Source organism: Labeo rohita, chromosome 9, assembly GCF_022985175.1.
Source record: "Labeo rohita strain BAU-BD-2019 chromosome 9, IGBB_LRoh.1.0, whole genome shotgun sequence".
NCBI classification, from domain to species: Eukaryota; Metazoa; Chordata; class Actinopteri; order Cypriniformes; family Cyprinidae; genus Labeo; species Labeo rohita.
This window is the reverse complement of record NC_066877.1, coordinates 21,979,710-22,005,077: the sequence shown is the minus strand read 5'-3', so window position 1 is coordinate 22,005,077 and position 25,368 is coordinate 21,979,710. Positions and strand designations below refer to the sequence as shown.

At 36.4% G+C, this 25,368-nt stretch overlaps 1 protein-coding gene across 1 annotated transcript in view; it reads right to left on the bottom strand.

Annotated features, from left to right (window-relative positions):
* Window positions 1–25,368, bottom strand: part of plcl1 (phospholipase C like 1) — an 86,532-nt gene that overhangs the window by 15,537 nt on the left and 45,627 nt on the right. The window contains 2 exon segments of the mRNA XM_051118690.1: window positions 3,934–5,631; window positions 6,748–7,371. Of these exon segments, the coding sequence (XP_050974647.1) occupies window positions 3,934–5,631; window positions 6,748–7,371 (2,322 nt within the window).

The window sequence follows — 25,368 nt, the reverse complement described above, 5'->3', positions numbered from 1 at the left end:
TAACTATTCAGGACAAACAAGGGACTCATGAACAACTATCACTAAACACAGCTGTGGTTCATTCAGGCAACAACACAGTATTAAGAATCAAGTGTATGTAAACTTTTGAACAGGGTCATTTTTTATAAATTCAACTATTATTTTCTCTTGTGGACTATATGCAAATGTCTTTTATGTGAAATATTTTATTCAGGTCAGTACTAATTAAAAATAAACATGCATTTTGCATTATGAACTCTCTTATTTTGGTAAAATAATTATCATTTTGCAGATTCTGCAAGGTGGATGTAAACGTTTGACTTTAACTGTATATAAAGACTATCACATAAAGAGTTACATAGCAAATCTTAACTGCTTAATTGTTAGTACCAATTCATATAATATCGCCCGGCTTATCTGTTAAATGTGACTATGGAGCTTAAAGTTTTTAAAATTTTATCAAACAACATTGTGATTTTCTGTAAAGCTGCTTTGAAACAATGTGATTTGTGAAAAGTGCTACACAAATAAGTATGATTTGACTTGACATTGAGACTGGCATCATTAGGGGCACAGAGCTCTTGGTTACTTATCTGTTTAATGAAAAAGGCCACAGGAAGAGATGCAAAAGCATTCTATCAGATCTCACCAGGGGATGTGCATTTGCTTCTGTGTGTGAGTGTGTGTGTGTGCGCGTTTGTTAGTGGAACTCTTGATAGGTGTACCCCTCCCATTACTTATAATTGTATGACGTCCTTGAGCTCCAAGCAACAAGAGACAAACAAATGCAAACAACAAGAGGCACAATCTCCCAGGACAGAATAAGTGTGTGCGTGAAATATATTTGTGATTTCACTGGATCCTTCTCAAAACCTCCTCTTCAAATAACCATATGGTGCAGTCTTTGGTTTAAATCACAATAGCAGGGATTTAAATTTATAAGCGCTAAGGACAAATCTCACCCACAATTTTTAGCACTGTCTACTTGCAGTACAATATGTGTATGATGTAGAAACCCATCCGAAAGGCACATATCTACCTCTATATGAAACATGAAAGTACAGTATCTGGAGATTAATATTTAAGGACTGTTGTTATTTTCTAGTTAGTGGTGCAGGGCATTTAACAGGTCTATATACACACAGGCAATAAATACAGAAGATGTTTTCTCTTTCCCTGCATATTGCTTACCTAAGTCTTTACTGTCATATCTAATAAAGGCAAAAAGCCAATAAATAATAATAATAATAATAATAATAACAAAAACAACAACAACAACAACAACTACAATAACAGTAACAATAATAATAATAATAAGAAGAAGAATGTAAAAAGTTCCATATATTAAATTTATTAAATATAGAAGCCTGTTTCCACCACTGAATAAAAAAGTAAAAAAGGTCATTTCACCTTTCTTGCAATTATTTTTTCTCAGAACTGCATGATACAAACTCACTAATGTGAGGTAAAAAGTCAAAAAACAGTATAAACTGAGGAGAAAAAAAAATATATATATATAAAAAAGAATATATATAAAAAGAAAAAGTCAGAATTGCAAATTTATATCTTGCAATTTTAACCTTATTTCTCAGAATTATGAGTTTATATCTTGCAATTCTGACTTGCACTTGCAAGTTTATATTTGACAACTCTGAGAAAAAAAAAGTCAGAATGGATTAAAAAGTCATAATTACCTTTTTTATTCTTTACTCAGTGAGGAAAACAGGCTTCCATTATTAATGCATATTATATAGGATATTTTCATTTCAAAGCATCCAATTTCCTCTTGATTCTGCATGAAATGCAAGGCATATGAAGCTTTGTTAGACTTCTATGAAAACATATCCTTGAATTTTTTTTAGCAAACAACAATTAGATGTTTTATATTTAACTCAGTCTTGACAACAGGGAAACAGAAGGAGGGAGATCTCAAGATGGTACCCATTGCTTTTTTTTTTTTTTTTTTTTTTTTTTTAAGAACCTTATGTATAATAGCACTACTAATGGATTCTGGATCAATAAAAAATAAAAAATACATGACAATAGTGTGTTTAAGTGCTTGAACATCACTCTGCTTTTTAATATAAACTAGTATTCTTGACAAAAACACAGCCTTCATTTAGCCTTCAAAACTTGCTATCAACAAAATACACTGTCCTCAACTGAACATTGTAAAAATGTACTGATTTCAGTTCTGTTTCAGCAGTCTTGCTTCACACCCAGAGCACTGCATGTTTGTGTCTACTTCACTGCACTGGGAATCACAGGTAAAACAAACCCTCACCTGCACCAAGAAACTACCTTAATTTGCATCTCGTAATTAAAGCTGTCTAAATTTGGCATGCAACTGTAATTAGGCCCTGCTAAAAGAAAGGTCACATCATTGAAGAAAAAAAAATGCTGGAAGCAACTGGCACCCACTTATAAAGCAGCGTAATGAGTTATCTAGACCGTAATTTTGAACTACAATCCAGGGCAAGAGCATTAGTGTTAGCAGGCCATTAAGTTTTGATGTAGATCTTCCCTAATTACAGATCTAGGAAGAGTTGTGTTAAGTTGCACACACTTGCGTCATCCCAGTGCATCCATGAGGACAGACTGCATCCATTAACCTCATTCTGAATGTGGATCACAGGTCAGTACTCTATACATTCATGTTATTAATGTATGTGACATTTGTGGTATAGTCGCCAACTCCAGTTATTGCACGCTAAGAAATGACAGCAAATAAAGCAACCAAGGAAAATGAACTTTTAATAAACTAGCTGCATTCTTTCAGGATATGTTTACTTATAACTATATAGAGAGAAAATCTGCATGCCTTTGAAAAAGCATTCAAAACAAAACTCTCTAAGAGCAGAATTAGCTTTCAGCCATTTTGTTGTCCTCTGACACCTGTGTATGCTAAGTCCAAGTAGTGCCAATAATATTTTTGGGTCCCACTTTAGTGGCCTTAACTACTATGTACTTACATTGAAATTAATTATTAATATGTGTACATACATGTATTTACATTGTTCTCAGATGTAAAAAATGCCTGCATGTAATTACATCTAGAATTAATTTCTGTAATTACATTTATAATTACACCGTTGACCCATGCCTTACACCTTAACCTACCCTTAAACCTACCCATACCACCAAACCTCTCCCTAACCTTACCCATATCCCACCTCAATAGCAGCAAAAGTGTTTTGCAATAGAATACGACCACATTAAGTACATTGTACTTATTTTTTGATGTTAGTACATAGTAGTTAAGGCCACTTAATATATTTTTGTTAGAGAAACACAAGCTTTTCGTGGGCATTTTAACTGTAGCAAAATATAACATACGTTAGTTTGTCATCATTATAATCTTATAGGGGGGTAATGAGTACGTGTGTTAGGTTGTATGATAGGGCATAGCTGAGTTCAGTCGGAACTTTGTTAATATTGCATGTAGTAGGTAAGCAGTGTGAGACATGGCTCAGTTGCTGCTTCATGGACTGCAGCATTCTGATTAAGACACATGAGAATGGACACTGCCCTCGAGACTGATACACACAGAGAAGCTCAGAATAACCTTGCACGTCACTGACCACACCACAGAACACAGGGTCAAAACCCACAGGCAAGGTGTCATGTAAAACATCTCACGCTCAATCTCAAGTTTTATACACTCTTCTATCTCAGAAAAACATCAAATTACAGACTGGAAGTTAGTAATTTCCATTAGAGAGTAGTATGAGAACTGTGGGGAGTTCTGATCATATTCGTATGCATTAAAGCAGAAAGTAATGACTAGTTCACAACCAATTTTAAAGTTCCGTGCAACTGCCACTAGGTGGCGAAATGAAAAAAACATGCTTATGTCAGAGATAGTAGAAAGGCCAGCTTTAGTTTTAGTCCTCCAACATCACACATGAAATAAATCAGATTTATACACATGATGTGGTAGTCTCATTCACTCACCTGAAACTCAAAGGTTTCGTCAAACAGGGGGTCATCCTGGTTCTGGGCAGCAGTGCGAGTTCTCTGCTCTGTGCAGTCTGCAGGCACTCCGTGCAGCTCCAGCACCACATATGGGTCGATGACCTCACCTTTGGCACCAGAGCCTTGTGGCTTGGGTAGACTATGGGCACTAATGACCTTGACCCTGAGTGTTTGTGGTGGTACACCAGGAACGCAGCCTTGTGACTGGGCACTGAAGTAGGAAACCTCCTCTCGCATGACTGCAGGACGGAGAACATACCCACACCCACCGTTCTGCATAAAACGGCCACGGGTCAGATCTAGCATGGCACCTGGAGTCTGCTGGTTGAGTGCCACCAGCTGCACACCTCCTTTCCAGTAGCCTTGTGGGTTTGGGTTGCTGGAGTCTAGTCTTACAGAACTGGGTCGCACACGAGTTAGATTGCGCTTGGTAAAGTTCACCAGCTCCTCCGGGCTCTCGCTGGCCAGCCGTCCTGCCTCTCCTTCCCCAAGAGAGCACAAGGTCCAGTAAGGGGGATCAAGAGTCATAGGTGTACCTGGTGTAGAAGGAGTGGAGGGAGGAGAATGTTGCTGGGATGGCTGTGCACTTGTCCGGTGGGCGTAAAAGTTACGACTTCCGGTGCGAGCAACTGCGACGAGATCGGACAATTCACGCCGCAAGCGGAGACGCCTTGGCTGTGGGGGTGGGGGAACAACAAGGACCACTCCCAGTTCCTCTTCCCCAGGGATAGTCATCCTTCTGCCAGCCAGAGGACCACCACCACCAATCTCCTCATCCTCCTCAGATACCTCACCTTCAGAACCTTCCTCTTCTGGGGGTAGCTTCTTTCCAACAAGAAGCACCTTCCCCTTTAGCTGCTCTGGAGAGGGAAGAGTGGTTGCACGACCTCCTAGACTGACTGGCAGAGATTCAGGGGTATAGAGCTTGGTTCCAAAAACCTTTTTTAGATGTTGTGCAAGAGTACGTTGCTGGGGAGGTGAGCAACGCTGACACAGATACAGCAGGAGAGGATACTGGGAGGTGAGAAAAGCATACTTGTTGACTACTTCCAGAGCACTACGCAGAGTAACAGAACCATGATGGTGATGGTGGTGATGATGATGGTGGTGGTGATGATGCTTTCCGTCTGTACCATGGTCTACACCCAATAGTGGCTCCCCTTCTGGCCCATCGGTAACTCCAAGCTCCAGACACCGACAGCCAGCCTGCAGGGCTCGAATGAGACCCCCTAGATCAGCCCGGCCATGCACTTGGTCATCCAGCAGGTAGGAACGGTAGGAGGCACTGATGAAATAATGAGAAAGGGGCATCTTCATGTCCTGGCACACATTCTGGTGCTCAGGGTCTAACAACTGACACTCTGCTGACTGTAGGTAACGCGTAAAGCCATCCAAGCCCAGCAGACCTCGTTCACGCCCAGGTGCAGAGGGCTCAAAGCGGCGAACAACCTCCAAGCAGCCCTCAGTTGTGGCCAATGACAGACCTTGCTCAGTCTCCAGAAAAAGACGCAGGTCTTGAGCGTCAAGGCACTCCCGGTCTTTAGAGAGTTGCACTAGCAGGAAATAGACATCAGGTCGAGTACACAACTCGCAGTAGGCCTCCTGGAATTCTTCCAGTGTGACATGAGAGGTTAGCTTCTCTTTGCTCCGCTGAATCTCCTTAAAGCGCAGTCGCACCTGATAAAAAGAAAAAAGAACTATTAATGTGTTTTAGTACACATATTTGTGTTGGCAGCACTTTTGTGGATAACAGTTTGAGCTGGAAACCCAATCCTTGTTATTTTAAAGTGTGATTAGAAGAGGATTAATCTACAAACTATTACCATTGTGCTACTGCTCCAGGGGGAATGCCTTGCTTTGGATATTAAAGTATCTACTAAATGATAAACAAAAGAACACAAGGACTACTGTCAAGCGACGGATGGTTATTGCTGACCAAGGCCTTGAGAGTTCTGCGGTCTACTGTAATTATCATCTGCTTATAATGGAAGCCTGTCTCATCAGTTTTTTAGGTTTTGTTTCTTGAATAAGAAATGCCGGGGGCTAATTTTCTTCCTTGAAAAGAACTCTGAAACTTAATGAGCAATCACAGTACAAAACTGTTACACAAACCAGAGGCAAATCAAATAAGCAGCTTGTGGCAGATAGTGATTTGAATCTTTAGAGACAAAATGTCACAAGTCATACAAATTCAGGGACAGCAGCTCTTCACAGGGCCTAGATCGTGTCCTGCATTTTTCAAGATTAGAATACAGCCAGGAGCAAACTGAGTCATGCCTATACAGCCAGCTCCTCAATGCTTGCCCTTTTTGCCTTTACTTGTCTCTCTAGACACATAAAGCAGATGCCTCACACCCGCTGTCACAAAGACTTGGAGACTTGGCCCTGTGGCTTCTGTCTGTCCTCCTCCTGTCCCCAGCTGTCCAATCCACACACAAACAAACATGCATGAAACTACTGTCACAGCTGCCAAATTGAAAACCCAACAATTGCTGTGCCTCAGCAGGGCTGGCTAACAAGTCAAGCTAAGTAATGATACAGAGAGACGAGCTCTGGAACACAAATCATATTGACCGTTCACATTTATGGCTTGTTTTTTCATCTCTTGCTGCTCTAGGACAGTAGTGTGATTCTTATTTTATGCATCCATCATAAAAAAACGCTGCAGTGTATGCAATTCTGATTGCTTTCAATTTGAGGATTCAGATATTCAATATCATCTGGCTTTTTCTGAACCCATTCACTTATGAAATGCAAATGATTTCTAATGTGAATTATAAGAAAATGTCTTACCTTTGCTTCCCTAATGCCAGGGCAGAGTTTACAGATGGTGGCCACTGCCGTATCCTCAGACACAATTCCGTGTCCATCTTCATCAACCAGTGCAAACTCCGCTGCCAACCAATTCTGCCTCATCTTGTTCCCAATACTTCCCTCTCCCACCCCTCCATCCCCTCCACTCCCTCCACCAATGGCGCCAGGATGAGACAACAGGTACCGCAACCCTGTCACCCAGATGTTGGCCACATCAGCAGAGAGAGCAACCAGGTCCAGGGATTGATACTCGTCACCGTGAATGATGGAGAAGGCCGCTTCTTCAGCGAGATGATCCGATGGGCCATTGTGGAGAAACGTCTCAGTGCTTTTCCCTGTGCGGACCTCACGAATGGCGGAGATGTCAAGTCGAGCTCGGTCACCATCTTTCTTGGAGGGCTCCCAACGGAGGCAGGCCAGCTCAGGGTCTAGGGTGTAGAATCTTGAGTAGATGCGCGAGTTAGGTCGCACCTTCTTTAGCTCACAGCCACCCTGCATGAAGGCAAGGCAATCTGCAGCACTGCTCACCTTCTTTTCTGATGGCATACTGCTGAAGGAAACAGTTTTCTTTCTCCCACCACTGACCTTGGCCACTGAAGGATCCTAAGAGGGAAAAAAAAGATGTGTGTGTGAACCACAAAGGAAGAAAACTTCTGTCATTCTACACAGTGCTGTTCTTATAAAGCAACAAAGCAAGATGAATATTTTGTCTCATCTATCACAGAAAGCTCTTTGTGTTCAAGCATGTCTGTAGATATAAGTCCAAACATGAGGCATGTTTCAGCCCATAACCATGAAGGAATATTTTGGACATTAAGGGAGCTTCATGTCATTCAAGGGAAATGCACTATGGTGCCTATCCTTTCCCATCCTATCCTATCCCCATTTTTTCTTTGCTTTTAAATTATTGATACCTATTTATATGACTGCACCATAAATAAAATTCTGGATGTCATAAAGAAAAAAAATATCCCTTGGAAATATTAAAATTTTACTGCATTCCCAAACAAGATGATTTGGTAACATGTTGCTGAAAAAGCTTATGTAGCAATTCAGCCATGCACATTACCATTTTAAAAATAGTCATTTATTTTCAAGTATTCCACTCCAGAGATTCAGAATGATGAAATGATAATGAAATTCATTTTTGGAGTAACAGAAAATGGCAAAAGCTAAATGATGGCAGAAGTGTCACCTTGCCCGACCCACTAAAAGGAAAGGAGATAAAAGTTTTATGTTTGCTGGAGCCGGGGGTGTTGCTGGTTTAAAAATGTGTGCTTGTAGCACTGGCCTATATATGTCCTGATACCTAAAAATGAACCCATAACAAAGCCTCCTAAAGGAAATACATTATGTCACTGCAGTAGTTAGAATGTGTAATCTGGAATTTCCACCCCAAGCCATTAGGCAGTAATCAGACTGGCTTTTATAACAGATACACAGCGAGTATGCACGCAGAGGCTAATGAGCTTCAGACGTACCAAATATCAAAAATGAGCTTTAAACAATCAAGACATGAATAATCCCATTGGAAAGTCTTCAGTTTCTCCGCGTGTGTCATAACTATCACTTTTCAAATTAATCAGACATAAAATTTTCACCTGGTAGACAATAAAATAGTCAGAAAAAAAAAAATCCAAAGGCTTAACCATATCTGTCTTAGGAAAAGAATATCATAAACTTGGGTGGTGAGTGCTTGTGGCCAGCAAGGAACTGCCTAGTTTCAAATTACCAGACCTTCAGACTGACAGCAGACGGTCTGGGAACTTTGGCCGATTTGAATGGCCAAGGCCCACCCAAAAGGCCATATGACTGACAAGTAAAGCAACCAATCACATTTCGTTTTGTGCCGCATCATGTTTAGGGGCGTGGAATAGTCCCCACAATAACAGACCGGTGTGTAAAACTTTTGGACATATTTTAAAGATTTTGTGCTGCGAACATTAAATATTAAGATCATCTTCTGCAGACTTACAGTCTGTTCCAAATTTCAAGTTAAATTCCATTGGTGGTAGGGCTTTTAGCTGTGCTTTTTACCCTTGCACATTCACCAGCTGGATTCAATTTCCCATTATAAAGCTCAGATAAAAACGTATTTGTTTAGAATAGCTTTTAATGATCTGCTTGTTTAATGTATTGTTATAATGTTTGTATTTTACGTTTGTATTTTATTGTTTTGTTTGTTTTTTATTGTATATTGTACAATGTCCTTCAGTGTTTTGAAGGTGCCTATAAATAAAAGGTATTATTGTTATTATCTTGATAGGCGCTTATCGTCACATATGTAAACACAATATTTTCATGAGGGGGTTTGGCATCACAGCATTTTTATTTCCAGACGGAACGTTAAAGAACACGACATACACTTCTCCCGGAAATCCTGTATAATTCAACCAATCCAATGACGACTTCGAAACCCCTGAAGTGTTTCCACTTTTGTGTGCCGTATGCATTAAACGTTCAGTATAGTTTGTAGGGCTAGGTGTAATCGATTCTCATTTTTACAAAACAATATCGATTCTTACCTCCCAAGAATCAATTAGTTCAGCCATTAGTTCAGATTCTACACTCAATCACGGCGTCATCAAACTACGCTTCGTTTTTTTTTGTTATTTTTGAATATGCACCCTCTGGTGGCAAAAATTACATACTGTCACGTCCACGGACCCATTGGCTGAAAATCTCATGCATATGCTCATGTAAAGTCATATTTACCTCTAAGAAAAAAACATTCGGTGACCATAAACTACAGCTAGACAAACCAACTCTAGAGAATAATAGATAATGATTTGGTAATGTATTTGAATTGCAAGCTTGTGAATCAGAATCTAATCGTGAAATCTGTGTCAAAACCCAGCATGTTCACATTCTGCTTTATTTTTTACAATTCACATCCTTTTTGAGTCAAGCACAACTTGGACCTTATACAAAACACCACAGTTCTGGAGTTCTTCAGCTGAGCAAAACCCTGTTGACATTCAGACCAGAGAAGCAGTGGATGAGGTCAGGTCAAAGAGTACAGTGTGCAGCCACTGAGCACTCAGACAAGTTCATTTGTCTTCGTTTGTCTGTTTTTATGCAGCTGGCAAACTCCATTTCTCAAAGCTGCCGTGCTTCTGGATCAGAACCTGCCTGACGTGTCGACAGCCTGCCGCTGTGAATCCAGGTCAGCAGGTGTTTGAGCAGACTGGGTGATAGCGGAGCTGAAGCAATCAGGGTGAGCCAGGCAGCACAGTGAGCAGTTGAACAAGCATGACCACGCAAGGCTAAAATGCAGCTTTAGTGCTTAGACACCCAAGGGCACCAGGAGAAAGAGGCAAAAACAAAAAACAAAAAACAAACAAAAAAAAAAAGGTCGCTCATCCATCCATCCATCTATGCCACCTACCAATCAGGTTCTCCAGGAAACCATGACGACAAGTCGGCAAAGCCTTTAATGTATCCTTCTAGCCTAAAAGTGCATCTATCAGACTTAATCCCCTTAAGCGGACTTTTTGCTTTGTTTTTTGAAACAGATTTTTTTTTTTTTTTGTTTTTTCCAACAGAATTCAGGGTCTACTAGTGAGGAAAGTAAAGGATTGAAAGTTTCAGCTGAGGAATATGAAAAAGGGCGAGAAACATAGCAAGCGTGGCAGAAAATAAGAGTTAATGAGATGGAGGGAGAATTGCAACAAAACAAAAAAAAAAAACTGCTGGAAAACCTAGAAGGTAGTAAACACACATCTTTCCTCCATAATGTAAAATTACACAGACATTATAAGCAATTTCCCACCATCAGTCTGAGGGATAACAGAAGTATCAAACACAGCAAGGAGGGAGCTGGGAGATGAAGTGTGGTTAAATTTAGATGTGCTCCTATCTCCACTTAATCAAGGGAAAGAGGAGGAGAATGGAAGGGGAGCACAAGCACTAGACAGAAGGAGATAATAATTGGAGGTTGGATGGATGGAGAAACTGAGGACAGAGGAGAAAAAAAAAATGAAGAGTGACAAGGGAAAATATAATATGAACTAAATTGCGTCAGTATGTGCACTGGTGACTGTTGAGACTGGGGGAATAACCCTTGCTCTATTCCTACCAGAGCTGACTGGTTTTAATAACAGTAGAGTCCCTGCCCTTTAAGGGGCATTTTCAAGTTCATCAGTGATTTGGCAGCTAAAGCCCACAATGACATCAGCCTTCTCTACTACTGAGTCCTCACTGAACCTTTCCAATGCTGCCTGAGGCTAAACTCTTTCACACCACACAGTGTTTACTACTGTCATCCGCTTAAAGCCAACACAAACACTCTGGACTGAAAGGAATACAACAGAGCAAATTCACAAATCGAAGACTGTGCAAGAATATTTTATTCACAGATATTGATGGGTGCAAGAACATGTATCTTAGTTAAAAGCACAATATGTATGATTTTTTAAATAAAATATTCAAAAACCACTAGAGCTGTGATATATATTTAGTTGACTTGTGTACTTACATTATCCCAAAAGTTTCGTTCGTTTCCTTTTGCTTCAACGGCTTTGTCTCACCCTGCTTCATACTACAGTGACATTAAAAAATCTTTTATACATTAGCTCATCCATGAACATGATTTCTGCTAAAGCTCTGATGAATTGCATCACCTGTGGGGATGAAGATGACAACAACCATAATTCTGCACTCAATCACGGCTACGCCTTTGTTTCTTTGTTATTTTTGAATATGCACCCTCTGGTGGCAAAAATTACATACTGTCTCTTTAAGGATGAGCAACAGTTATTCAACTAGCAAGGTCATAGTCTAGTGAACATTTGAAAATCTTTAAAATATGCTCAAGAATTTTACACATTAGTATGTTATTTTGGGGGCATTTCCATGCGCAGCACAAAAATGAAATGTGATTGGTTGCTTTAACTGTCAGTCATATGGTCTCTTGGGTGGGCCTTGGCCATTCAAGCGGCAAAGGTTCCCAGACCTTAAAAAAAAAAAAAAAAAAAAAAAAAAAAAAAAAATCCACCGTTTTCAACATTCATAATAAGAAGAAATGTTTGTTGACCACCAAATCAGCATAATATAATTTCTTAAGGTTCATGTGAAATTTTTGCCATAAATTACATTTTAAAATATATTAAAAAATAAACATTTTATTATTTTAAGAATATTTTTATTTAAAAAAGAAAAAGTTTTATTATATTTTTGATCAAATATATGCAGCCATGATTAGTAAAAAAACAAACACACAAAAAAAATAAATAAATAAAAATAATAATAATAATAATAATTCAACCTGATCTCATAACAGAAACGTACCTATGGGACATTTTTCACAAGTGGAGAAATACGTACCTGCCATGTACATTTCATGACATATTTTATGTGAAAAGTCCACTGAGTGGCACTAAAAGAGTGTTCAGTTGTTTTCCCCAGAACAGATGAATGAACAAATGGTTACGTTTTACGTAAAAACGCAATCGCAAGCATGCTGTTTTAGCTTGTTTTTCAATCTCTCATCTTTCAGCTCTTTCATTGTGTCATGTTTTTCACGGGATTCGTACCAAAGGATTGTTACATCCGGAAGGTGAAACATATGGAGCTGTAATCATAACTGTGTATGAAAACAATTAGAAGTGCTCGTTGTTTTACTGCCTTTAGTGTTAATTTGTGTTGGAAACTGCAGTGATTTGCATTTACTGGTGCGTATTTCACATCTTGTGAAAAAATTCCCACAGCTACAATTTCGTCATGAGATCAGGCAGAATTTTTTTTTTTATCTAACCAACCCCAAACATTTGAACAATTGTGTATAGAATGATATTTTGCTTTATTCAGCATGTTAACAGTTGCTGTTAGACTGTTTACACAGTAAAATGTTGCACATTTACATTCACCCTCCTTACAAAAACATCTCTACAGACTCTTCTCATCGATGGCTGTCAATTTTAAGAAAATGCATTTTTGCATATTCCTAGTGTTAGTAGGCTAAACAAACTGTTAAATTAAAATGGGCACGTTGAACCGGTATAGGACAATGGAGCCTTCAAATACAGTATTTACGTGAAATGAGACATTAGCTTTGAGCAATACTGAGCAAGAAAACAAAGAGCTAATCACATGGCAGCCTGTTGAAGAAATTCTGCTGAGACTTGCATGGAGGAAAAAAAAAAAGTTTCTATGAGATCACCAAGTAACAGTATTATGGTAACATAATTGTACACTGACAAATGAATGGCTGATTATTATTTTTCTCAAAAACAAGCAAACTAAGGACTGAAGAATCTAAAACTGCCATTATGATGATGTTCTCCATAACAACTGTCATTATGATGATGTTCTCCAAAACAGCATGACAGAGTGAATTGATTAAAGGGATAAAATGGAAATTCTGTGATAATTTACTCTTTCTCCTGTCATTCCAAACAAATATGACGTCATTTATTCTGCAGAACACAAAAGAATATACACTACCAGTCAAAAGTTATTGGACAGTAAGATTTTAAATGTTTTTTTTAAAGGGGTCATTGGATGCGCATTTTCCACAAGCTGATATGATTCTTTAGGGTCTTAATGAAAAGTCTATCACATACTTTGGTTAAAATTTCTCAATGGTAGTGTAAAACACCCTTTTTACCTTGTGAAAATCAGCTCTTTTCACAGCAACCCGTTTTGTTGCATGTCCCTTTAAACGCTAATAAGCTCTGCTCACCCCACTCCTATCTACTGTGGGGTGACAAGCCATCCTGTTTACTTTAGTCGTATTTAGCCTCATTTCAGTATTGCCAAGTCTGCGGTTTTCCGAGAAGGGTCTGGCTGCAGACATGCACTTGCATTTTCAGACCTGCACTCTCAGACACCTGCACTTCTGTCTGACGTCACTTGCAGTCTCTTTTATTTTTATTTTATTTATTTATTATTTTTTTTTAAATTGAAACTCTCAACATTTTACAACAGTAGCCAGGTGGTGAAGACAAGAAAAAGAAAACTAAATTACAATGTCACTCGCAATCGCCACTTGCACTCTTTGCTACCTGCAACCTCACTTGCAATCCACACAAATTGTGCGTGTTGCCAATGGAGACAAGACGCTGTGGTGGTTAAATGATTAAAACAAATTTAATAGCAGGTCCTGCAAGTCATCTGTAGGAGATAAAGACAACACCTGCAAACCCGTGGCCACAGAACAGCAGAATATGAACGCAATGCGCAAAGTCTCTCGTTAAGCGTTTTCCTCCCGTAGAAAACCATTAACACTTAATATGGCTTAATGTATTAAGATTTAAGACCCCAATAATGTTATTTTTAGCCCTGCAAATTTACCATGGGAATCCTGACAAAAAAAAATATGTATTTTACACCCTGCAATGCGATTTGTTTATTAGGATTTACGTTATTAGGAAAGGCGATTTGCAAAGATGCATAAAAAACCCTTATGCTTACTTCCTCTGTAGGTGAAGCTGGATCATGAATGATTTGCGCAAACATAGCTGCATTTAGGCAGATTGGAGGGTGCATTCCCTTCAAAAACAAAAGTAATCCTCTGCGTCTTCAGCGACTGAGATGTCGGGGGGGGGAAAGGCGACTGCTATGATCATTATTACATTCGACAACAAAACACCTCAATCGCTTAGAAGACTTTCTTGTCTACTACTGCTCCGGCATCAAAACAATGGTGGTCGGACTGTTCACAGCTCACTCAATGCGTGTCTAAGGTAAGACGGCCATGTCAATTAACTATCGTGGGAGTGGCCTTGGTCTGTGTGACATCACACAGCCAAGAAGCTGAGAATGCCTTGATTTGAAAAAGGGGATATTAATTATAGGAATTTAAAAAAATACCATTGGATGGATTTTTATCATTATAGGGTGGTTGTGTACACACACTGCCAACACACATTTATGTTAAAACAACATGTAAAAGTGAATTTTGCATCCGAAACCTCTTTAAAGACATTTCTTCTGCTCACCAAGCCTGCATTTATTTTCTCCAAAATTCAGCAAAAACAGTAATATTGTGAAATATTTTTACTATTTAAAATAACTGCTTTCTATTTGAATATATCTTAAAATGCAATTTATTCCTGTGATCGAAGCTCAAGAATCATCAGCATCATTACTCGTCTTCATTTCACATGAGCCTTCAGAAATCATTCTAATATGACGATTTGCAGTTTAAGAAATATTTTTTAATATTTTAAAAACATTATCAATATATATAACAGTTGTGTACATTTTTTTAGGATTCTCTAATGAATAGAAAGATCCAAAGACCAGCATTTATCTGAAATAAAAAGCTAGAAATTGTAGAAATTAATACTTTTATTTAGAAAGGATGCTTTAAATTGATCAAAAGTGATGAAGACGATATTTATAATATTACTAAAAATTTCTATTTCAGACAAAAGCTTTTCTTCAGAACTTCCTATTTATCACATAAATCTGAAAAAAAAAATCTACTCAGCTGTTTTCAACATAATAAATGTTTTTTGAGCAGCAAATCATTTCTGAAGGATCATGTGACTGGAGTAACGAAGCTAAGAATTCAGCTTTGAAATCACAGGAATAAATTACATTTTAAAATATATATTTAAATAGAAAATAGTTATTTTAAAATAGTAAAAATATGTAAAAAATGTACTGTTTTTTGCTGTACTTTGGATTAATTAAATGCAGGCTTCACTGTAAAAAAATTAGTTGAGTCAACTTAAAATAGTTTGTAACCTGGCTGCCTTAAAATTTTAAGTTCAGTCAACTCAAAAAAAAAAAAAAGTTTATTCAACTTGAAATGTTAAATTATACATTTACATATACAAGTGACAACTTAGATATTTGAGTTGAATCAACTTCAAATTTTAAGGCAGCTGGGTTACTTACCCATCTGTTAAGTTTAGCAAAAACAAATATCTAAGTTGTTACTTAGTACAACTTAACATTTCAAGTTGAATAAACTTATTTTAGTTTACTGAACTTCAAAATTTAAGGCAGCAGGGTAACAAATTATTTTAAGCTGACTCAACAAATTGTGTGGTTTTTTTTTTTGTTTGTTTGTTTTTTTACAGTGTTGGTGAGCAGAAAAGACTTATTTAAAAAAACATTAAAAATCTTACCGTTCAAAAACCTGTGTATTTTGGTAAAAAAAATAATGAAAGAAAGTCATACAGGTTTGGAATGGCATGAGGGGGATTGAGTGGTAAAGACAGTAAATGTTGAATTTTTTTTTAGGTGAACTATCCCTTTAAGGGCACAACATTTCCATCCATCAGCTCATTAACCCACTCACAACAGAGTCCAGTAACCCCTCCCAAACGACCACGCCGTACCACTGACTTCATCAGCTGAGACAACACCTGGTGCTGCCTGTAATCCACTCCGGCTCCAGGCAAGCCACGGAACAGCACTGCAATCCAGCTAATGATCCCAGCTCTGAGAAAGCAGTAGATTAGTGCCGCCGCTCCCACCCCACGAGACCTGCGGGGTAATCCGTGCCGGATGGAGAGGCAGTGATTTAGTAGGGTTAGAGGGGAACGCTCCCGGATTAACCGACAATGAGTTTAGCCGGCCGCCAATCCTACCGCCCAACTAATTGAAAATGCTGATGTGTGGGTCAAAATAGAATTATGTCAAGCACAAATGTGAGGCAGCGCTGATCTCCTGACATTGAGCTTGTCTATAAACAGCTTGAAGGATGAAATGTGTTGTTAAAGCAAATATGAGTACAGCAAAAGAGAGATTATCAAACACCTGTTCTTCCCAGGAGCAAAAAAAACAGCCATATAGAGGAGAGTAGGGAAGGTTGTGTATAAAGACTCCTGGTGGTGCATTACGGATCAAATTAAATTAATCTAGTAGTTACCCTTCACATTTCTAAGCAAAATTGAGAAATAATTTAATAAAGTACAGCAGAGTGTGAAAGAAAAATGTTCCAGTATAACTCCCGCCTAATAAAAGCTGGCAGCTATGGAGATTTCAATGCTCCGACTCATCACTCGGAAATTGCTTTATAATTAAATGCGTGTTGTAAAACTTAAAACAGGAATTTAATGTGATTACACTCACGAAACCTTCTGTTATACCTGTCTGTCTTGGAATTAAGAAACACAGATACACAGATACCTCACTGCCCTAATCTAATTTGTCATAAATATCAAATTTTGTAAAAGTTTGTATAAATGTTAAACCATCTGACCCTGTTTTACTCTGACTTCAGTACTTTGATGATCTCTATTGGGTTTGTGATATGAGACAAAATCTAATTTCAAGAGTTATTTCCAGGTTTTATTATCCAAATTGCTTTATTTTATTATCTCCCCAGCAGATGAGTTTCCTGCTAGCCAATCAGAAACTCTGGAAGTAGAGAAAAGCGGCTCACGACGATAGGCTTGATTGCAAAGCACGGCTGGTCTCACATGATCAAGAGTAAAGCACTTGAAATAATTGCCGGCCATTTCCACAATCAAGCTCCTCTTATCACAGTTTTTCACGGCCTACGTAGCCTACACAGTCATCAGCCTACGCCGCTTTACAGGTTCCATTCTGAAAACAATCAGTCTTCAGGCAGTCTTCAAACGAGCAGAGAAACGCTCAGACACCAGTTACTAAAACATCTGCCGAGAGTGATTTTCAGGCTATTTAGAAAAGCCTCTCACGCTTTTTTAGGCCAAAGCGAAAGAGACGTACAACTGTTTAGTTAAGCCAAAGGTTCTCAACTGGAAGGCTGTCACAGGGACGTGCTAAATGCAAATTATAAACTTATAGGGAACAGTTATAATTGCAAACTAAATAGGCCTATCACTTTAAAAAGAAAAAAGATGATTTTTATATCATTGCTGATGACATCAGAGGTTGTGCATCCAATCAAAATACAGTATTTTAGTGCATTCATCTGTCACTTCGTAATATGGCTAATATTTGGCCCAGTGTCTATTCCATCTGTTCGGCTGGTAAACCACACTTCTGCTGTTCAGGCATTTACAAAATGGTCAATTACAAAAACGATAGTTCGAATATATCCTAATTTATATTCCCAAGGCACCTATTAAAATATCTTTCTGTAGCTTAGTAATATTAAACAGCTCAAAATTAGGGTAAATAAAATATTACTTGGAAGATATTGGTTTTTAATGGCTATCAAAAAAAAAAAAAAAAAAAAAAAAAAAAGTTTTTATTGAACAGTGTGGTCTTGTATTTCCAAATCTGTGTAACTTACTTTTTCCTGAAAAACACAAATAAAATTAAATTAAATTAAATGAAATTAAATAAAAAATATGGCAGATTCTTTATGGTTATCAATAAAGTAGTACATATTTATTGAACACTGTAGTCATGTATTTCCAAATCTGCATAATTTTCTTTTTCATGAAAAACACAAATAAAATAAAATAAAATAAAATAAAATAAAATAAAAATAATAATATTTTGCAGATAATTTTTTTATGGTTTAAATACGTATTAATTGAACACTGTGTCATGTATTTCCAAATCTGCATAATTGTTTTTTCTGAAAAACACAAATAAAATAAAATAAAATAAATATATAAAATAAAATAAAATTCAATAAATATGTATTTATTGAGCACAGTCATATATTTCAAATCTGAATAACTTTCTTTTTCCCTGAAAAACACAAATAAAATAAAATAAAATAAAATAAAATAAAATAAAATAAAATAAAATAAAATAAACACTGAACCCCTCTGACTTTTATTGTATAGACCTGTGATTGTATATTTTTAAAGTATTTTTTATGTTTCACTGAAAAAAGAAAGTCAGAGAGGTTGGAAATGAGAGTAATGGAGTAAATGAGGACGGAATTTTCTTTTTTTGGCCAAAAAAAAAAAAAAAAAACACAACATGTTTGATTGACATTGTGTTTCATTTGCACGCTCCAGTTCATGTATATACCTTTGATTGAATTTGTTCACCCTTCACGCCATTGAACTTGCTGTATCCCCTTGCTACCCTTCTTCAAAGAGCCTCAAAGACAAGTTTAGAACCTCCTGAGAGTCTTTACCCAGAGCAAGTGCAGGCTGAAAGCAGACTTATAAAAGGATAAAAGTGCTGTCATTCCTTATTAACAACTGCTGCTCCATTCCAAGCTGGCAAAGGAGTCGGCCACGACATCCATGCTCTGTAAATTCCGGAACATCGGAATGATCTTCCATGCAGTAAAATCGGAACAGTACAAACAAGTTCATGCATCTTTTACTATTCGCCCCCATGAATTCAAACAAAGAACTACGAAATTTTAATAACTGACCGTATGGCAAACAGTAAAGTGCCCAACACAGCCACAAGACAGTTCAACAATTAAAATCAAGACAGCATCGGTGACATAAAATGTTTAGCGGTACACAAAGAATAAGCTATAGAGACTATATCTCTGCTGCCTAGCAACTCAAGGTGAAGGGACATGCAACTGGATAATACATAAGTAATGACTGCATTTTCCGCTACATAACCTTGGCAGAAAATGCCTTCAAGGATAAATTCACAATCACCTGGGCTGACATTGTTTATTCACGATTAAGTGCGCAAGCCTGTCTTAGGAAGCAGCTGCAGTTTTAGAGGCCCGGACGGCCCAAGGACTGTCAGATTTCTTGTTGGGATGCGGTTCAGTGACTAAGAAGCATCGCTCTGAGCGTCTCAAACCCCGAGGAGCTGTTCCCGGCTGTTAATTATCAAGCTTGTCCCAATCCCTCGTGTTAATTACAGCAGACGTGCTGGAAGAGGTTAGGCCATTCTTGGAGAACTGATCAACCCATGGATTTACACTTCTTGTGTAGCTAAGCCCACCTTATTTTTAACTTAAATGTGAGACGCTTCTGGTGTCATTCAGTTAGTTATTTTTAGCTGAAAAATCGTTTTTGCTTTACAAACTGGTATTTGTTATCATTTTATTACTGTAATCATTTGTAGTGAAAATATTTTTACTGCTTACTTTACTTTACGTTATTCTTCTAGTTATTTACCTACAGTGGCTAATGAATCAGTAGTCTCGAAAAACATAAAATAGCTTATTTCCACATTGCAAAAATAAGGTGAATAGAAGTGGAAATATCAATATCAAGCATAGGGCTATTTATTTATTTAATTTTTGTTTGATTGTCTTTATACCATCTTCCAAATCAATAATCAATTCTCAAATTCTATTTACATTAATTTTTTTTTCCATTTCTGTATGTTGTGCCTCATCACCCATACTTTAGAAAAAGAAGTGAATTAAAAAAAAAAAAAAAAAAAAAAAAAAAAAGGAAAGAAAATGTACACTGCCGCTCAAAAGTTTGGGATCAGTAAGATTATTAATGGTTTTTAAATACGTTTCTTATGCTCATCAGTGCTGCATTTATTTGATCAAAAATACAGGAAAAAATATTGTGAAATATTATTGCAATTTAAAAAACAGTTTTCTATTTTAATTTAGTTTAAAATAATTTATTCATCAGCCAATAATTTTCATCAGCCATTACTCCAGTCTTCAGTGTCACATTATCCCTTAGAAATCATAAATAAAATAAAATAAAATAAAATAAAATACAAAAGTGTAAATAATATATTACTTGGTAGTTGGTTATCAGTAAAAAAAAAAAACCCTGAAAAACACTAAAATAAAATAAGAATAAATAAATGAATACATAAATAAAATAAAATATTACTTGGCAGAGAGTTACAAAAACACTGTAAAATAAAATAAAATAAAATAAAATATAGTCAATAAACGTCAGTGGAGACAACTGTTGTTTTGAACCCCACTGCTTATAACTGTACTTGACTTTAACTGTATTGATTTCTGAAGGATCAAGTGACAAGGAAGACAAGGAGTAATGATGCTGAAAAAACAACTTTCCATCACAGGAATAAACTGTATTTTAAAGTATATTAAAAGAGTAAACCACTATTTTAAATAGCAATAATAATTCACAATATTATTGCTTTCTCTATGTTAATCAAATAAACGCAGCCTTGATAAGCAGAAAAGACTTCTTAAAAAAAACAAAAAAAACAATTAAAAATCTTACTGGTCCCAAAATGATCCCAAGCAGTGTATATACATAAATTAGATAAATTACACATAGATATATTATTTAAATATACATACGTGTTTTTTATATTATTTTAAATTAAACATCCTTATATATATATATATATATATATATATATATATATATATATATATATATATATATATATATATATATATATATATATATATATATATATATATTCTTATATACAGACACAAATATACACATATGCAAACAATAAACAAACCAGGTAATTCATTTTAATTTTCATTACTTATTTCTTAAATGACAGCACTAATGAAAATAAGTCCTAAAGTGCATAAAAAGGTACCATTTCACCATACTTATAAAAAAGGGAATGTGACATTTACATAAGAATCATCTACAACACTGTGAGATCCGTTTTACTGTGTGACTGTTTTTAATCAACTTACACCCAAATGTGGTAACACCTATTTCCTGTTTGATTTGTTTTTCTTCCCCCCTAAATGTGCACAAAATGAAACGCTTGGCTGGAAGCAATCTTATATCTGTTGAAAGTAAAGTGAGCAGATCCGGGCCATCGCAGCATGCCAAACAAGGCAGCAAAGCAAGTGCAAAAGAGAAGCCAGGGGCTGGGAATGAGAGAGGGAGAGAGAGGGGGGAGAATTAACTGTCTGGCTGGCACTTACTCATGCATAAGTAACACGCTTGGATCTACGAATTCAGCTGCGCACCATGACTATGAGTGTGACGTATGGGGAAAGCTACAGGAGAAAGTGTGAGAGAGGCAGAAGGGGAGATAAAGTACGAAGACAGATTTGTTCATGAAAATCTGTGACACACTCCAGGCTTCATCCATAACGTAAAAAAATGCACTTGCATGAAAAACAGATCATTTTCACCATGGTGTTCTTATAATCTAACTTATTACAGTTTTGGCACCTTAATTTCGTTTTTAATTGTGTTTCACCATATTTTCCTTCTTACTCGACCTATACTTCACCCTTTTTTAAACCCCTTGAATTTTTTCTCAAATTGCTCGATTCACGCCAAATTTTTCCAAAGCTTAACTGATTTTCCAACTTCTTAAGGGTCTCTGTTTTAGATCAACCTCCATTTATTTTTCATCGGGTCTGTTCTTTTGTCATTTTTTGAAAGCCACCCACACTGCTGGAGAGAAAACAACATAACACAAAACAAACAGAAGCAGAGATCTATAAAATGGCCTGTATAAACTTGTGGAGGTGTAAAGTGATTTAGCCAGGTACACTGGTGTTTTCCCTCAAGGCTGTACCTTCTTTTGTTTGTTGCAAGTACATGTTTGTACCTCTCACCTTTTAATAAAGTTCAAGTCAAGCCAGTGGACACCTCAAGTGGACTCAAGCTCATGCACACAGAGAAAGAGGAAAAGAAAAAAAAAAAAGAAAAAAATCAAAACGGCCTAAATGTATCTTGAACATCTTGAGTGAAGCAGTACACCACTCAAAATAAAACTTCCATAATCCACGAAAACCACAAGACCATCTAAACCTAAATGTCTCAAAAATATCTGAAATATCACCCATGAGTAAAGCCCTATAATTTGTAAAAAATGCTAATGTAAACAGAGGACTGAATGACAGTAACATCAAGTCTTACACATGCGTTACAAAGGGTTTGGCCATTAATTTTACTGCTTTAAAGGGATAGTAAACCCAAAAATGAAAGTTCTGTCATTAATTACTCATGTTCCAAACTCTTAAGACCTTCACTCATCTTCGGAAAACAAACTAAGATATTTTTGATGAAATCCAAGAGCTTTCTGACCCTGCATAGACAGCAACGCAACTACCACGTTCAAAGCCCAACACTAATAAATAGTCGATATGACATCAGTGGCTTAGCTGTAATTTTATGAAGCTACAAGAATACTTTGTGTGAAACTTTTTGTGTATATATATATATATATATATATATACACACTACCGTTCAAAAGTTTGGGGTCAGTACATTTTTATTGTTTCTTTCTTTTTTTTTTTTTTTTTTTTAGAAATTAATATTCTTTTATTCACCAAGGATGTATTAAGTTAATAAATAAAAGTTTATTAAAAGTTAATAATAAATAATTTACATTGTTATAAAATATTTATATTTTGAATAAACACTGTACTTTTTAAACTTGTTATTCATGAAAGAATCCTGAAAAAAAAAATTACAGGTTCCAAAAAATATTTGGCAGCACAACTGTTGATATTATCCAACATTGATCATTCTAATAACAAATCCACATATTAGAATGATTTCTGAAGGATCATGTGACACTTAAGACTGGAGTAACAGCTGATAAAAATTCAGCTTTTCAGCACAGGAATAAATTCTATTTTAAAATATGTTAAAATAAAAAACATTGTAAAAACATTTTGCAATATTACTGTTTTTTGTTTTTTTTTAAATCAAATAAATGCAGCCTTGATGAGCATAAGAGACTACTTTAAAGACTATTACAAGTCTTACTGACCCCAAACTTTTGAACGGTAGTGTATATATATATATATATATATATATATATATATATATATATATATATATATATATATATATGTATATATATATATATTGGGGTAGTAAAATAATGTTTTTGAAAGAAGTCTCACCATTATTAAGAATACAGTAATGTTGTAAAATATTATTACACTTTAAAATAACTTCATCTTGATATATTTTGGACCGTATCATATGATCCTTCAAAAATCATTCTAATATGCTGATTTGGTGCTCAAGTAACATTTCTAATTATTATCAATGTTGAAAACTGTTGTGCTGCTTAATATTTTTGTGAAAACCCCATGACAAATCTTTCAGCATTTTTTTACGACTTCAATTCCAAAAAACAGCATTTATTTAAAAATGCATTTTTGGTAATAACGCAAAACATCATTTATTGTTCATACATGTATATTAGTGGCATGCGGTGGTGTTTTAAAATGAGGAGGCAGGTTTATATATGAAGAGTTCAGATGCAAAAGCCTCAAAGTGTCGTGTGAATTTTTATTCTAAAATGAGCATTTTTATCAGGCTCCACTGCCAATTGAAATTAAATAACAGAACATGCGATCTAGGAAAAACTAACACATGGTCAAATTTGACCATATGAAAGCTGGGTTCAAGCCCTTTCCAAAACTGTTTTTATTTGCTCCTCAGCTTGAACGTAACAAAAGTTACAGCTATCTTAAGTTGGCTGATAGCTATGATTTTCAGGAAAGGAAAGGTGACAGCTTTCACTTCGCAGGTTTAACAAGAGCTGTCTGTCAGGAGCACTATACACATACACATACAGACTAATGTTACCCTGAAGAGGACAGAGGACATGGACATAGTCTATAAACTTTTGATCACCCCTTGTATGGTTAGATAGCACGAAGAGTGTACCTTGTAGTTTACATTTAGAAAAGTGAGGGCAGCGCAACTGTGAATATAACAGACTGTCATCGGACTCCTCTTTAGTAACTTCATCATCCGATCTTTCATCTCTGAATGTGAAATAGTCTATTATAACACTGTTTAGGGCATTGACATCAAGATTGAGCAGATTGAGACGAGTAAGATCGGTTAAGTGAGCAGCTACTTCAGACACGATATTAAAAAATAAATACATTTTAAAAAAACTTTGCGTGCCATAGTTTACATAGGACTGGCCGGGAATGTGCATCGATACATCTTTATTAAATGTGTTACATGGTTTATTTTGATAGTTTAACTGTTTTTGTGGTGTTAAGAGAAAAACGCTCCACGGCGCGTTCTTAACATAAGAGAAAGACACAGTCATTTATGCTTGCTGCAATAAATCACTATTTTTTTTATCAGAGATGATACACAAGATGTTATAGAATAATAACTGAATGAATTTTGACAAAAAAAAATTACATTCAACCCATTTTTAGAATTTCATATTAAAAACTCATCGTTATAAAAGCTCTGTAAACACTGTCATAGACACAAAGATATATCATTTTTCAAGCTAAACGCTAACTAAAAACTGACATAGTCATCACATTTTCAGGCTATTTTAAGTTTTGTTTTGACGTGACACAAAGCAGTGATATCCAAGCAGAAGAGTTGTTTACTTACTTTACAATTAGTCAATAACATCATCATTTTCGTCATTCAGGGCGAGAGCTTGCACGAAAACAGAGGTGGGATTTATTGCACGAACCAGTCACATCCAATCATCACCAATCACATCCAATTATTGTGCGATGGAGGCATTGCCTCCTCTCACGTGACTTTTTCCCCATTCATTCTCAATTAGCCCGCAGTAAAGTCACGGCACGCTATGGGGTCTGTTAAAAGTCTATGGACTAAGTTACAGCCTCCGCTGTAACTTTACCTGTGGGTGTTATTGTATAAAACGAGTGACTTTTAATGTCATATTTAGTAATATTTGCATTGTTTTATTTTTGTATTGTTGATTATTTTCCCCAACCAATTTTTTGAGGAGACGCTCATTGAGGAGACACTCATCACATCCTAATTTTTCCTGAAAATGGAGAGACCAAGACTAACCTGTCAAGGAACTTACAAATAAACACATTATCAAGCTAAATATGTGAAATTAGCGGTAAGTCTTGATGCTAAAGCTTTAAAA